The sequence below is a fragment of the Oryctolagus cuniculus genome, chromosome 16, assembly GCF_051225735.1.
Source record: "Oryctolagus cuniculus isolate XC-2025 breed Fujian yellow rabbit chromosome 16, ASM5122573v1, whole genome shotgun sequence".
Lineage (NCBI taxonomy): Eukaryota > Metazoa > Chordata > Mammalia > Lagomorpha > Leporidae > Oryctolagus > Oryctolagus cuniculus.
In genome coordinates, this window is record NC_142882.1 from 77,811,535 (window position 1) to 77,824,030 (window position 12,496).

Consider the following 12,496-nt stretch of genomic DNA (forward strand, 5'->3'; position numbering starts at 1 on the left):
TTCTGTGTTTAACTTTTAGTGCTAGTACATTAGTAGCCCTAATTATTTACTTTCTTATAATATTGCTAAAAGCTCTGAGATTTTATTGCCTGTAGAAGAAGAATTTTGTGAATATACCAATAAATAATGAAAAAGGAAAGAACGAAAATTTATTTTCAGTTTTGTCCTTAATGAATTTGGTCTTACAAATAACGTTTTTTTTCTTTTGTGTGGTTTTGCTTTTCTAATAGATAACAGCCTACAACAGGCGTACCTTTGAGACTGCAAGGCATAATTTGATAATTAATATAATGTCAGCAGAAGGTAGGTATGGAAAAAAATACATGGTTTCTTTGTTTACAAGAAGTACTTCATTGTGTTTTGTAACTATATAAAATATAGTTAAGAATCTTAAACATCACGTACCTGATGTAACCAATGAAATATTAAAATGCATAAACTAACACTAAGCAATATCTATTTTGTTGTAAAATATATATCATACAGTATATTATAGTGATGAAACACTCAGGGGAAGGAGCTGAACAGAGCACCCATTCATTTCTCTGAGCTTTGCTTTCTGTCATCTGTAAAATGGGACTAAGAATAAAATTTCTTTGAAAAGTCTGGGGTAAGGATTCCAAGAGTTAAGACTTGAAATGGACATAAGACAGAGTGATCATAGAGTACACCAATAGTTGTTTCAGACAGTTTTGTTATTTCACTTAAAAGTTTATCCTGGCTTATAGTCCTGTTGTATGTGAAGACAGAGTTATTCAAAGGCAGAAATAAGCTATAATTTGGGACACAGTTTCCTTCCCAAATAGCTAATCATGCATCAGTAATTGCTAGAGTCCACAAGACTTTCAAGTTGTGTGTACTCAAACTGTAAGTAATTTCCTGAAGCATTCCAAAGTTAGAGACAAAAGATATTCCAGGAATTACCCTCACAAGTATTTTCACCCTAATTTGGCAGTTGACTGGGGGAAAAAAAAAAAAAACACCACTTAAAACCTTGTAGTTAAAATTTGTAAGTCATGGGATAATGCTGCCTATTCTAAACACCATTTTTGAAGGTGACAAGAAAGAAACTAATACAGAATGTTTTTCCTTCTGAATACAATGAAACAATTGTATGGTTTGATAGGAAAAGTCTTGCTACTATTTACTTGCACAGTTAAAAAACAAGCAAGTAAAACATGTTATCAGAATCTATTAATTTTGAATTCATGATAATTCAGTCAAGGCTGAGTTAAAAATTATCTCTATATGAAATAAAGCAGTTTCTGTAATCTTGATACTATGTACATGGTGAGACTCTTGGAAGACTTGAATCCCCCTAACTGAATGTTTTCATGGGTATTTTAGCAGTATCAACTGCAGACCACAAATAATGTAAGTTTAAAATTCTAAAGGATCTTCATATAGGAAAAAGTGAGTCTTAATAGATGCCTGTTATGTGGACCTAGACAGAAGACCGCTCTCCCACTCCCCTCTTCATAGATAATCATGTTCGGATCAGGGATACTTTTGTTTTTGGCTGCGATTTTGATTGAATGCATGTATCCAGTCTGAGATGCCATAGTAGAATTGGAACACCCTTGATGAGCAGAATATGTGTTTCCTTCCTCCACGAGAGCTTCTCATTGTAGTTTTATATTACAGTGAGCTTGGACCGTGTACCTTCACCACTGAGCTCTCATAGGGGACCGGAAACTCTGGGTCAGATGTGGGCATCCCTACCAACTGAAATACTGCCTAGTCTTCAGCTTGAACATCTGCCTTCTCAAGTCTAGTCCTAGTGCTGGAGACATAGAGTACACAAGGCATCTTAATAGGTGGTGTTGTCTGGGGATCTGTGGTCCATTACATATGATGGAAGCCTGCGGGGCAGCTGTCAGATTGAAATCTGCCATGAGGCTCTGTTTATCTGAGTCAGGGGTTTTGAAGGTGTGCCGATGAGGAAATAGGAGTGGATGAGTTTGGGGAGGCTCCACTTTGACTTCAGGCAGAGCTGCTCCATTGCCTCTTATGTGGAGTTCAGCGGCTCCAAACTCCTGGAAAAGCACTGAACTTAAAGGTCATGCGTTTGTCCTTGCTGGCCCAGACAGAATGAATATGTGCACCGGAATGTGCATCTTTGAGCCTGGCCTACACTCACACTGTTTGTCTCAGATAAGGTCGAAGGAAACAAACAGTAAGAATTGTATACCAGGGTAATCACGCTGTGTCCAACTCCCTGCCCAGCTGCTCTGGTTTGGAGCGACCTAATGGGAAATTAGTCGTGTAGACTCACATGGCGTGGAGTTCCAGGAGAGTACATAAAGTGATTCTCTAAATTGGGTTTAGCGCCTTCGAGGCCTGCCACCGATCTGTTGGCCTACTGTTCTCTTGGCCTCTGTGACTTACAAATATAGCAGACCTGGGATTTCCCCAGAGTTAGAAAGCTGCTGTGAGTCATCTCTGGGATGCCTGGCAACAGCTCTTGGCGGGACAGACAGCAGGCAGCCGCACAGCCCAGAGCCGCCAAGGGGCGTGGTGGTAGCAACAGGCCTCGCAGCGGGTCTAGGAAAGGGAGCCAAGCAGCAGGGCCGCATGGATCAAGAAAAGCCAAATAACATTTCTCACAAAAAAAGTAGCAGTGATTTTAAGAACAAAGTTATGCCTGTTTCCTTAGAAAGCCAGATGTAGACATGGAATTAAATGAATAGGTTATAGACTTCCAGCATATTCAAAAACTATGTTTGGTATTCTTTATAAATATGGTGTTATTTATTGCCAAGAAACTCTTCATCATCACACATTTCTGCATGATTATTTCCAGGTATGGAGGAAAATGTAACATGATTAAACTACTGTTTTTTTCTGTATAAGAGAGGGAATGTATTTGTAACAGGACAGTTGTCTGCATAAAAGAGAACAAATATATTGAATATTAGAAGATCGCAGATGGGCCATCCACTAAACAGACCTAGTAAGATGATAGCCCAAGAATTGTCCACATAGGAGACAAAGAAAGGACCCTCTGTGATTAGGGTCTTTCAGAAGAACTGACCACATCCTGTTGAAAACTTTGAAGCCACAGTTTCTTTCCTGGCTTCATCTCTGGCATCCTATGATTTTGATATGAAAGAGGTTTCATAAGAAATGAGGTCATCAAATGTTCAGGTACTCATTCTGTAATTTTTATTTTTTATTTTTTAAATAGGAATAGAAGACTTCACAGATACCTTGACTTTATTGAAATAAATGAGAAGATACAGAGTGTGAGCCCTGTTGAGCACTTTACATCTGCGTAGTCAGAAACTTTTTTTTTAACTTTTATTTAATGAATATAAATTTCCAAAGTACAGCAGAAACATTTTCTTTTAGTAAGATTTCAGATAGTCAGCCTTTTTTACTTTAAGAGCTAAAATTTCATATTTTTATTTATATAAATGGAACAAATTTCAGGTATCTCTTACATACAGTTTTAAGTACATAATAACACTTCCCACCACATCCTCCCTCCCTCCCTCACTCCCACCCTTCTTCCTGCTTCCTTTGTTATTTTAATTGTTACATAAAGTTTCATATTTTGTGCTCTTATCATGTGTTAGGGACTCTGCAGAGCACTTTTATACATGATGTCCTTTAGCTGAGATAAAAGTCCAAGGAGGGAAGTTGAAATTACAGTGTGTTCCTGGAGCCTGCCGAAGATAAACCTCCTCCATCTGATGGGACAGAGAAAGCGCAAACACCTCTTCGCCTCTTGTGGACACTAAATGTTATATCCACCTAACTCCCTTAGCTTTGCTTGCCTCCTAGTCAACAGTTTTTTAAAAATTAACCTGTATTACAGAAATGTTATTAAATAAAATCCATTCTTTATCTGAATAAAACATAGTATGGGAAATGGTGTTGATAATTCAAGAGTAATACTGGAAAAGCTGAAATATTTTTATGTCCATTTAGTCTTTCTTATCCTGAGGACTTGAATTTGATATTGGGTTGGATCACAATATTATGAAATGTTAAAGAAAAATTTTGGGGAAAACAGCTAATTAATGTCTTACCAATGTGAGAAAAAGAATTGTATGAAATCTTTATCATTTTTATGAAATTTTTAATTATGGAGTGATCAAAATAGAATTACTCTGATTTTTGGAATTTTTAATGAACATATAATCAGTACTTTTTGTAGGAAGAGGATTCATATGCTCTTAAAAATAGCAATACTATAAATTAAAAATTCAGATTAAATCTTTCTTCCACTTATGGCTGAATCTTATACTTGCCCTGCTGAACTTCAGAGTTCATCATATCGTAGATAAGTTCTGTTCCTACTGGATGTCTTGTTTGTAGATACACTCTTTGCTATGCAGAAAGCCTTTGACGGCATCTCAGTGCCTGTAAGGGTTTGGTTCCAGGACCCCACCTCAGATATTGAATTCTGCAGATGCTCAAGTTCCCTATGTAAAAGATGAGCCCCCACCATACTTTAAATCATCTCTAGATTAACTCTAATACCTACTACAATGTAAACCAGTATTATATCGTTTAGGGAAGAGTAACAAAAAATGAAGTCTGTACGTGTTCAGGACAGACTTTTTTCCCCCACATATTGTCAGTCTGCTGCTGGGTCAGTCCAGGGCTGCAGAAGCCACGTGTCCAGACAGCTGCCTAGTACCACAGCCACTCTCTACTGCCAGGATCGTGACAGAACTGAACCAAACTCAAATTGTTCTTTTGTTTCTCTTTTAAAATACTACTTCATTAAAAATATGCATACCCTTTTTCACCAAAATTAGACTTCCCATTGCCATATCAGGCAGAATTCTTCATTAAAAATATGAACGTGGAAGAAATGTTGGCCAGTGAGGTTCTCGGAGACTTTCTGGGGGCGGTGAAAAATGTGTGGCAGCCGGAGCGCCTGAATGCCATCAACATCACGTCGGCCCTAGACAGGGGTGGCCGGGTGCCGCTTCCCATTAATGACATGAAGGAGGGGTAAGCAGACCTTTATCTCGTTGCCTTAAATATGGATTTTAAATATGGTGATTTTATCAGACTTACAGATGGACGATGGCCTGTTGCATTTTTCGTTTTAATAAGAAACAGATATTATAAAGATATGCACATACTAGCAATTTTCTGTATTGACAAAGCGCTTGTGTTAATGGTTCTTCATATCTCAGGTTCCAGGACCTGTGAATGTAATTGTAGATCAGGATCAGCATCATAAATTATAGCACTAAGTCTTTTGTGTCTTCCATAGAGAAAGCTGATTATTTAAGGCCATGAATTTCAAAGGAAATTGATGGCCCAGTTATCAGCTGCAGAAGGATGCGCGACGGCTGTAACTTTATTCTAGGAAACTGTTTCTTCGCCTTTAACATTCTTTCCACCATGTGTTGGTGACTGATGGCTGGATTGGATTTGAAAACCGCTCCTGTGACACGAGAGCCTAAAGCCTGGCCTTGTCACTCACAGACTGGGTGACAATAGGCAAATGCTAAGCTCCTCTGTGCCCTGATTTGCTCATCTGGTCCAGTGGGCAGCATATTCCCCCAAAGTTGTTATAATGACGACAACACATTCGGAAGGGATTTGTCAATATTCATGCAATGCTAAGACCAAAGTACGACCTGTATCCCTATAGAGATCAAGAAACACAGCCTGTGTAAATTGAAAGTATCAACATCAATATCTTGGAGATTTGCTTTTCCCGCTCCCACTCCCAATCCTAAAAAAATACAGGAGGTTTTGCACAAATAACCCAACTTTCTGACTCCATCTTCACCCATAATCCCAACACACTTTTTTTTTTTTTTTTTTTTTGACAGGCAGAGTGAACAGTGAGAGAGAGACAGAGAGAAAGGTCTTCCTTTTGCTGTTGGTTCACCCTCCAATGGCCGCCACGGCTGGTGGGCTGCAGCCGGCACACCGCGCTGATCCGAAGCCAGGAGCCAGGTGCTTCTCCTGGTCTCCCATGGGGTGCAGGGCCCAAGCACTTGGGCCATCCTCCACTGCACTCCCTGGCCACAGCAGAGAGCTGGCCTGGAAGGGGGCAACCGGGACAGAATCCAGCGCCCCGACTGGGACTAGAACCCGGTGTGCCGGCGCCGCTAGGTGGAGGATTAGCCTATTGAGCCGTGGCGCCGGCCCCCAACACACTTTTAAACAGGTGGTAATTTGGAATGAACTAGGACACTTGGGTCATTAAGAATTAAATTTAAGGGTAGCTTAAAGGGGAAGGTCACAAACACAGAAGTCTGAGGGAGCAGGCAAGCGCAGGTGGGGAAAATCAGTGAACTTCTTGTTTTTAAGTTCAGTTGAAACATTTTAGAATTAAATTTTGTCTTCTGTTACAGCAGTGGCTTTTGAAGTCAGTCAAGCACATATCGAAGTGCTTTGAGGGAAATAGTTGGTCTTTTCCATTTTGGAGCTTACATTTCACTTCAGAGGTGTGGTATGGTCCTGTTTCCCACCGAGAAGGCGAAGCAGGGCTGTGGAAGAGGAATCTCTCCTGAAAGCATGCTCCAAATAGGGACCTTTCTCAACCATTTTTGTGAACTGATGCGTTCCACAATGACTGTTAAAACAAGTAAAAGGTGTTGGAGGAAGCAGGCACAAAAGCCAGGCATTGGTGGAGCTTTCTATAGGTGCCATTCTTTGGGGCTCACCCCTTCTCCTTTCAGTCGTGGTAAGCAACCCTCTAAACTAGACTCGGGGGGCTGGTGCTGTGGCACAGCAGGCAAAGCTGCCTGCAGTACCAGCATCCTACATGGATACCAGTTCAAGTCCCAGCTGTTTCACTTTCAACCCAGCTCCCTGCTAAGGGCCTGGGAAAAATAGCAGAAGATGGCCCAAGTGCTTGGCCCCTGTTACCCTCATGGAGACCTAGGAGACGCTCCTGGCTCCTGGGTCAGCCTGGCCTGGCTCTGGCTGTTGCAGCCATTTGGGGAATGAACCAGCAGATAGAAGATCTCTCTCTTTCTCCCTCTCTCTTTCTCTTTCTGTAACTCTGACTTTTGAATAAATAAATATATGTATCTTTAAGAAAACAAAGTACACTGACCTAAAACAGTGCTTCTCAACCATATCTAGCCTGAGGACTGCCAGGGGAGCATTATTAAAAATACAGATATGTTCCTGCCCTTCTACTTCTTTGAGCCCAGGGCTGGGCCTGAGCATGTGACTCTAAATTAAGAACAGAATTTTTGTCCTACAAGTACTTGTTGGAGAATTCAGTCATTAGCTGACTGACCCCCAGCACCTGCTAGAGGGCGGCACATGCTGTGAGATATTTGAGAGAGTCAGTCCTGCGGCATTTATTTAGACTCTTGTCTCAGATCCCTTCCCAACTTGAAATGCTTTCCATGAGTTTTAATTTAATGTTAAGCCTTAACCTTTACAAAGTATTCATATGAGGAGTCTTTTAAAATAGCATTTCTATAAATTGTGCCCAGTGCCACCTCTGTTACTCCAGTGCCCTATACAAGCACCAGTAAAATAAGATCCTACTTGAATAGTAATTCAGAAGAAATGTTTGTTCTTGGGGATGATTATGCACAGTTTCTTTAGTTGTCATATAATGTCATAGTAACAAAGACAGATTTTTGCTTTGAATTTAGAAATGAGTCTATGCTTAATTCATCTCTGGTGACTTCCTATTGAATGGAGGAATATTGTCTTTAATTAATACACTTTTTGCTTCAGTTTTCTGTTATCAAGAGGTAGGAACAGAGATAGCAAAGGAATCACATCCCTTGATTTTCTAAAATTCTTACTTAAATATATACATTTTCTATGTGTCAGATGTTTTTTATTAATCACCTAATAAATGTTCTGCTTAATGCATAGCTTAAGTAGTGGTCCTGGATTTATAAAAATTTTTAAAAACTCTATGAAATGTTTTCCTATTACCATGACAGTGACAATCTACTAATGGCAGATTGTTTTCCATACTTGATCTATGTAGTCAAATAAACAGCAGATGACGGAGTAGCTCTCAGTGTAGACCCTTGGAGGAAACCTAAAGTGCTAGTAAGCACCAGTCTTCAAGAACCCACTCTGCAGCATCCCTGCTCCTCCTCTTTCCTGATGAGCGTTGTTTCATTTCTGCAGAACTCACTGACAGCCTTCAGACTGCTCCTAAAGCAAACAGAAAACAATTATAAAGATTTACTTCAAAGTGAGTAAGCTTCTGCAAAGGAGGGTTGAGCCCTCTGAAAAAATTCATTTTCACTTGCCATAACCCCCAAGCAACTGTGCTGTCTCTGGGGCTGGTCTCAGTGCTGCTTTTGCTCTTGACGCTGAGCCAGGGGCTAAGGATTCGTGGATGTATTTAGCCTGGGATAAAGCTGGTGGAAAGAGGAGCAGGTTCATGTTTCATTCTAGGCATGTCATAACTGCCAACCGCAGTTGAATGACGTGGTGTAAATGGTGGCTATGAAGGGAATGATGGGGTGTGAGGATTAAAGAATATACTCACTTTTCATAAGAGATTGTCAAACCTACCACTATTTCCTCTGGTTACCAAATCATGCAGATTTAGCCTCAGTCAGCAGCAGAGTCGTAATTTATTCTCTAGACCATCTCAGAAACTTCTCCCTCAAATTAATTGTCTGATTTTTGTCTGTGTCAGAGTCCTCAGTAAGAAGTTGTACTTGAGGAAGATAATGCAACTCAGTGACTGGCAAGTGTCAGGCTGATGGGAAGTCAGGTTCTGAACTTGTCTCCATCTTTGGTGACTTAGTTGCCCTTTGTGTCCCTTCTATATGTTCCATGCAGATATCATTTCCTTCGTGAAATGGTGCTGATCTGAGACAGGAATTCTTGATAATGTCTTTAATAAAATAAAAACTGGAAACCCGTATCAGTCCATTTTTATTACAGAACTAATCAACAAAATCAGTTCAGCTGCATGTTCAGTAGTCTGTTCTAAATTATGCAATTTTTTTCTTTCATAGTTTACATTTATAACATGTATTAGTAGTTTTTAATGGGAGAACACTGCTGATGTCTTTGGCACAATGTTTTAAAAAATACAATTTATGTGACAGTCTTCTAGAAACTGGATAGAAGATCAGATCGTTCAAATCAATGTCGTGCGTAACTCAGTTGAGGTGTTCACAGAGAGAACTCCTGCACGTCACCTGTGCTTGGGGAGGATGCAGAGAGCAGGTGAAACCTGAACTGAGTTGAAAAGAAGAGTGCGTGTGCACCTGCTGGGATGTGAGGAAGAACTCTAGGAAGAGGGGATGCCTTCAGCAGAAGCCTGCATGGAGTCCATGCTCCTGGCCACCACCTAGCCCAGCTCGGACTGTTGCAGGCATTTGGGGAGTGAACCAGCAGACAGTAAGATCTTTCTTGCTTGCTGTATCGTTCAAATTAAAACAAGCGTGATGGGGAGAGGGGATTTGGTAATCTAAGCGTGGAAATAGATGAGAAGAGTCCAGAACTGATTGTTACCAGGGCAGCAGAGACCAGGTCGTGTTGGGCTTTGCATACCAGGAAAAGTTGTTCTCATCCTGAAGTAGTCAGTTCCTTTGCAGGAAATGGATGATCGTTTAAGTTTTCATCGTGGAGAGATCACACTTAGAGAAATCAGGGAAAGACTGAATGCAGGAAGTACGGCATAGAGATTTTGATTTGGGGGACCCAGTGGCATCCGTGAGGCCTGTCAGATGAGCATGAATGAGAGGAACATGAACACAAGGAAGAATTCTTCTCAAATTCAGTGCTGACAAAACCTTCAGGTCTCCAAGGAATTGCCACACTTCTCCCTTTCCAAGGAATTGCCACACTTCTCCCGTTCCAGTAATGCGAATTGCAGCACTTACTGTTTTTCCTAGTTTGAATGGAGTATGAGGAAGTTGGGTGAAACAAACCCCTGCTTTGGATTACAACAGAATTACTAATCCTGTCAATTTTTCAGTTTTCCCCCAGTTTTTGTTTACTTTTTCATTTTTGTTTTATGTTTTGTTATAATCAAATTAAGCCTTTGTTCTTTTTTTTCATCGTATTTTTGCATTTTTTAAAAGATTTTATTTATTTATTTATTGAGAAAAGACGGAGAGAAAGGTCTTCCTTCCCCTGGTTCACTCCCCAAATGGCCACTATGGCTGGAGCTGCGCTGTTCCAAAGCCAGGAGCCAGATGCTTCCTCCTGGTCTCCCATGCAGGGGCCCAAGCACTTGGGCCATCCTCCACTCCCTCCCGGGCCAGAGCAGAGAGCTGGATTGGAGGAGGAGCAGCCGGGACTAGAACTGGCACCCACATGGCATGCTGGCACCGCAGGCGGATTAACCTACTGCACCACGGTGCCGGCCCCTTATTTTTGTATTGTGTTACTGCAGATATGTACAGAAAAAAGAAGTGGGGTAGAGGAAAGACACGAAGCCTAGTCCTGCTGCTTTTGAGAGCTCAAGGATCCCAGGCAACATGTAATCCACATGAACACATTCTTCTCTGAACTGGTTTCTGTTTCCTATATGCAACCAAAGAATAAAATACATCAATTAGTGAAACCTCGGGAAAACATACAATCATTGGACCTATTTAGCTATTGCTGAAAAGAGTTTTGATTTAAATTATTTACCCATTGCTTGTCTCTTCACATTATGTGCTTTTTTAAACGATTTATTTTATTTGTTTGAAAGGCAGAATTACAGAGAGGGAGGCCCCAAATGGCCACAAAGGCTAGGGCTGGGCCAGGACAATGCTATGAGCCTACAAATCCATCCTGGTCTCCCATGTGGGTGGCAGTACTTGGCCATCCTCCACTGCTTTCCCAGGTACGTTAGCAGGGAGCTGGATTAAAAGTGGAGCAACCAGTACTTGAACTGGCACTTGTATGGGATGCCGGTGTTACAGGTGGCAGCTTACCCACTGTGCCACAGCACTGGCCCTTCACGTTGTGTGCTTAAAGACCTCAATGTAAGTACTGTACTTCATAGAACAGAGATTGAATTTCTCCAACTGGAAGAAACAATTATCCATAAGAAACAATTTATGTAATGTACTCCAATTTTTAATAATTTGAGGCATTCTATTTTGTTACCATTCATTGAGAACATTGTACTTGAAAATACACTCCCATCTCATTGATTTACATATTTGAAGTTTGAAAACATCAGCTGAGGTCAGAGAGGTAAAGATCATCCTCATTTTACCTCATGAAAGTTTTAGATTTCTGTATCTCAAAAAGCTATCTAAAAGGAAAAAATCAAATTATGAAAAACAATTTTATTTGTATACTGTGCAATTGGTGTTACATATGGCTTCATGCTAAATTATTAAGATAGACAGCATGTTCAAACTTATTGATTCTATGAAAGAAGCAATACTTTTTTTTAACCTATAAGACAAATCCAGTATCTGCTGCTCCTTAGGGTGACATTTGTGCTGTGCTTGTGTTTTTAGACTGGTGTGATGCCATTCATTCATTCATTCATTCAGCCCACAGCCTCCTGGGGAATAGCAGGAAAGGCTGGGTGCAGGGGGAACCACTAAGGGACTGTTGGTTCGTTCCCTGTGGAAAATGACGGCGATGGAACTAAGCGTTGCACCAGGGGATGGGACAGTGGATGTGTGCATGCAGAGTTATTTCAGGGCCGTGTCAGAGAGTGATGATGGATTGAATATGTGGAGACGGGGGAAGGAGTCAAAGATGATGGTGCTTGAGCTCATGACTTGAGCATCTGGGGATGCCAGTCACTGAGAGAAGAAGATAGAAGGGGGGACAGGCAGAGGTGGGGTGGGGTGACGATGAGCTCAGCTGGGAACATACTAAGTTTGTGAAGTTTATGATCGTCCAAGTGGAGAGGAAAGTCATTTGGCAGTGAGTGTCAACTGTCATAAAAGTGTTTCCACTTCTAGGCATCTCTCTTAAGATAGTAACATTAAGGAATATGCACAGAGATTGTCTTCACAATATTATTTATAACATCAAAAATTGGAAGCAACTGCATGTCCAACTCTGCAGTAATTGCTGAATAAATCATGTGCACTTTAAAAATTATATTGCCATAAAACTATAATTACAAAGACTACAATATGGAAAATGCTTATGATGTATTAAGTGAAAAAGCAGGATGCAAAATTATATTTTAGAGACGATTGCAATTAGGTTAAAATATATGCATTTGAAAAATATTCTGCAAGGTACATTGGAAAATGAAAATAGTTTTCCTGGTAATGTAAATGTGTTCCGCTTTTATAACCTAAGTTTTCTGTAATGTCTTTATATTGTTTTTATAATTTATGAAAAAAATTTTAAAGCACCCAAAATTTTTATGCCCATTTATATTATCTGGAAGTGAATTAGTTTAAAATCTCGCTAATTACAAATGCAAATCACTGTCATGTTTAAACAAGAAGGCCATTAGCAGTTGTAAGAAATATTCATTTTGTCTCCGTATTTACAAATATATTTCAGTTATCAAGACAAAATATGGTGTTGGCGAGGCAGTTAATAAGGGGATAGAAATTGGCTTTATGTGAAGCTTGAAAGTAATAATTTGTTTTAAAAA

The 12,496-nt window shown here is 40.3% G+C and overlaps 1 protein-coding gene across 20 annotated transcripts in view; it reads left to right on the top strand.

The window, feature by feature from the left end:
• The window catches only part of SGCE (sarcoglycan epsilon), a 70,213-nt gene that overhangs the window by 33,492 nt on the left and 24,225 nt on the right, over positions 1 to 12,496 (top strand). For all 20 annotated transcript variants that reach the window (XM_089315758.1, XM_089315760.1, XM_089315759.1 and 17 more), the window contains 2 exons: positions 231 to 303; positions 4,770 to 4,968. In XM_089315758.1, the coding sequence (XP_089171884.1) occupies positions 291 to 303; positions 4,770 to 4,968 (212 nt within the window). In that variant the 5' untranslated portion in view covers positions 231 to 290. The remainder of the gene's footprint in view (positions 1 to 230; positions 304 to 4,769; positions 4,969 to 12,496) is intronic.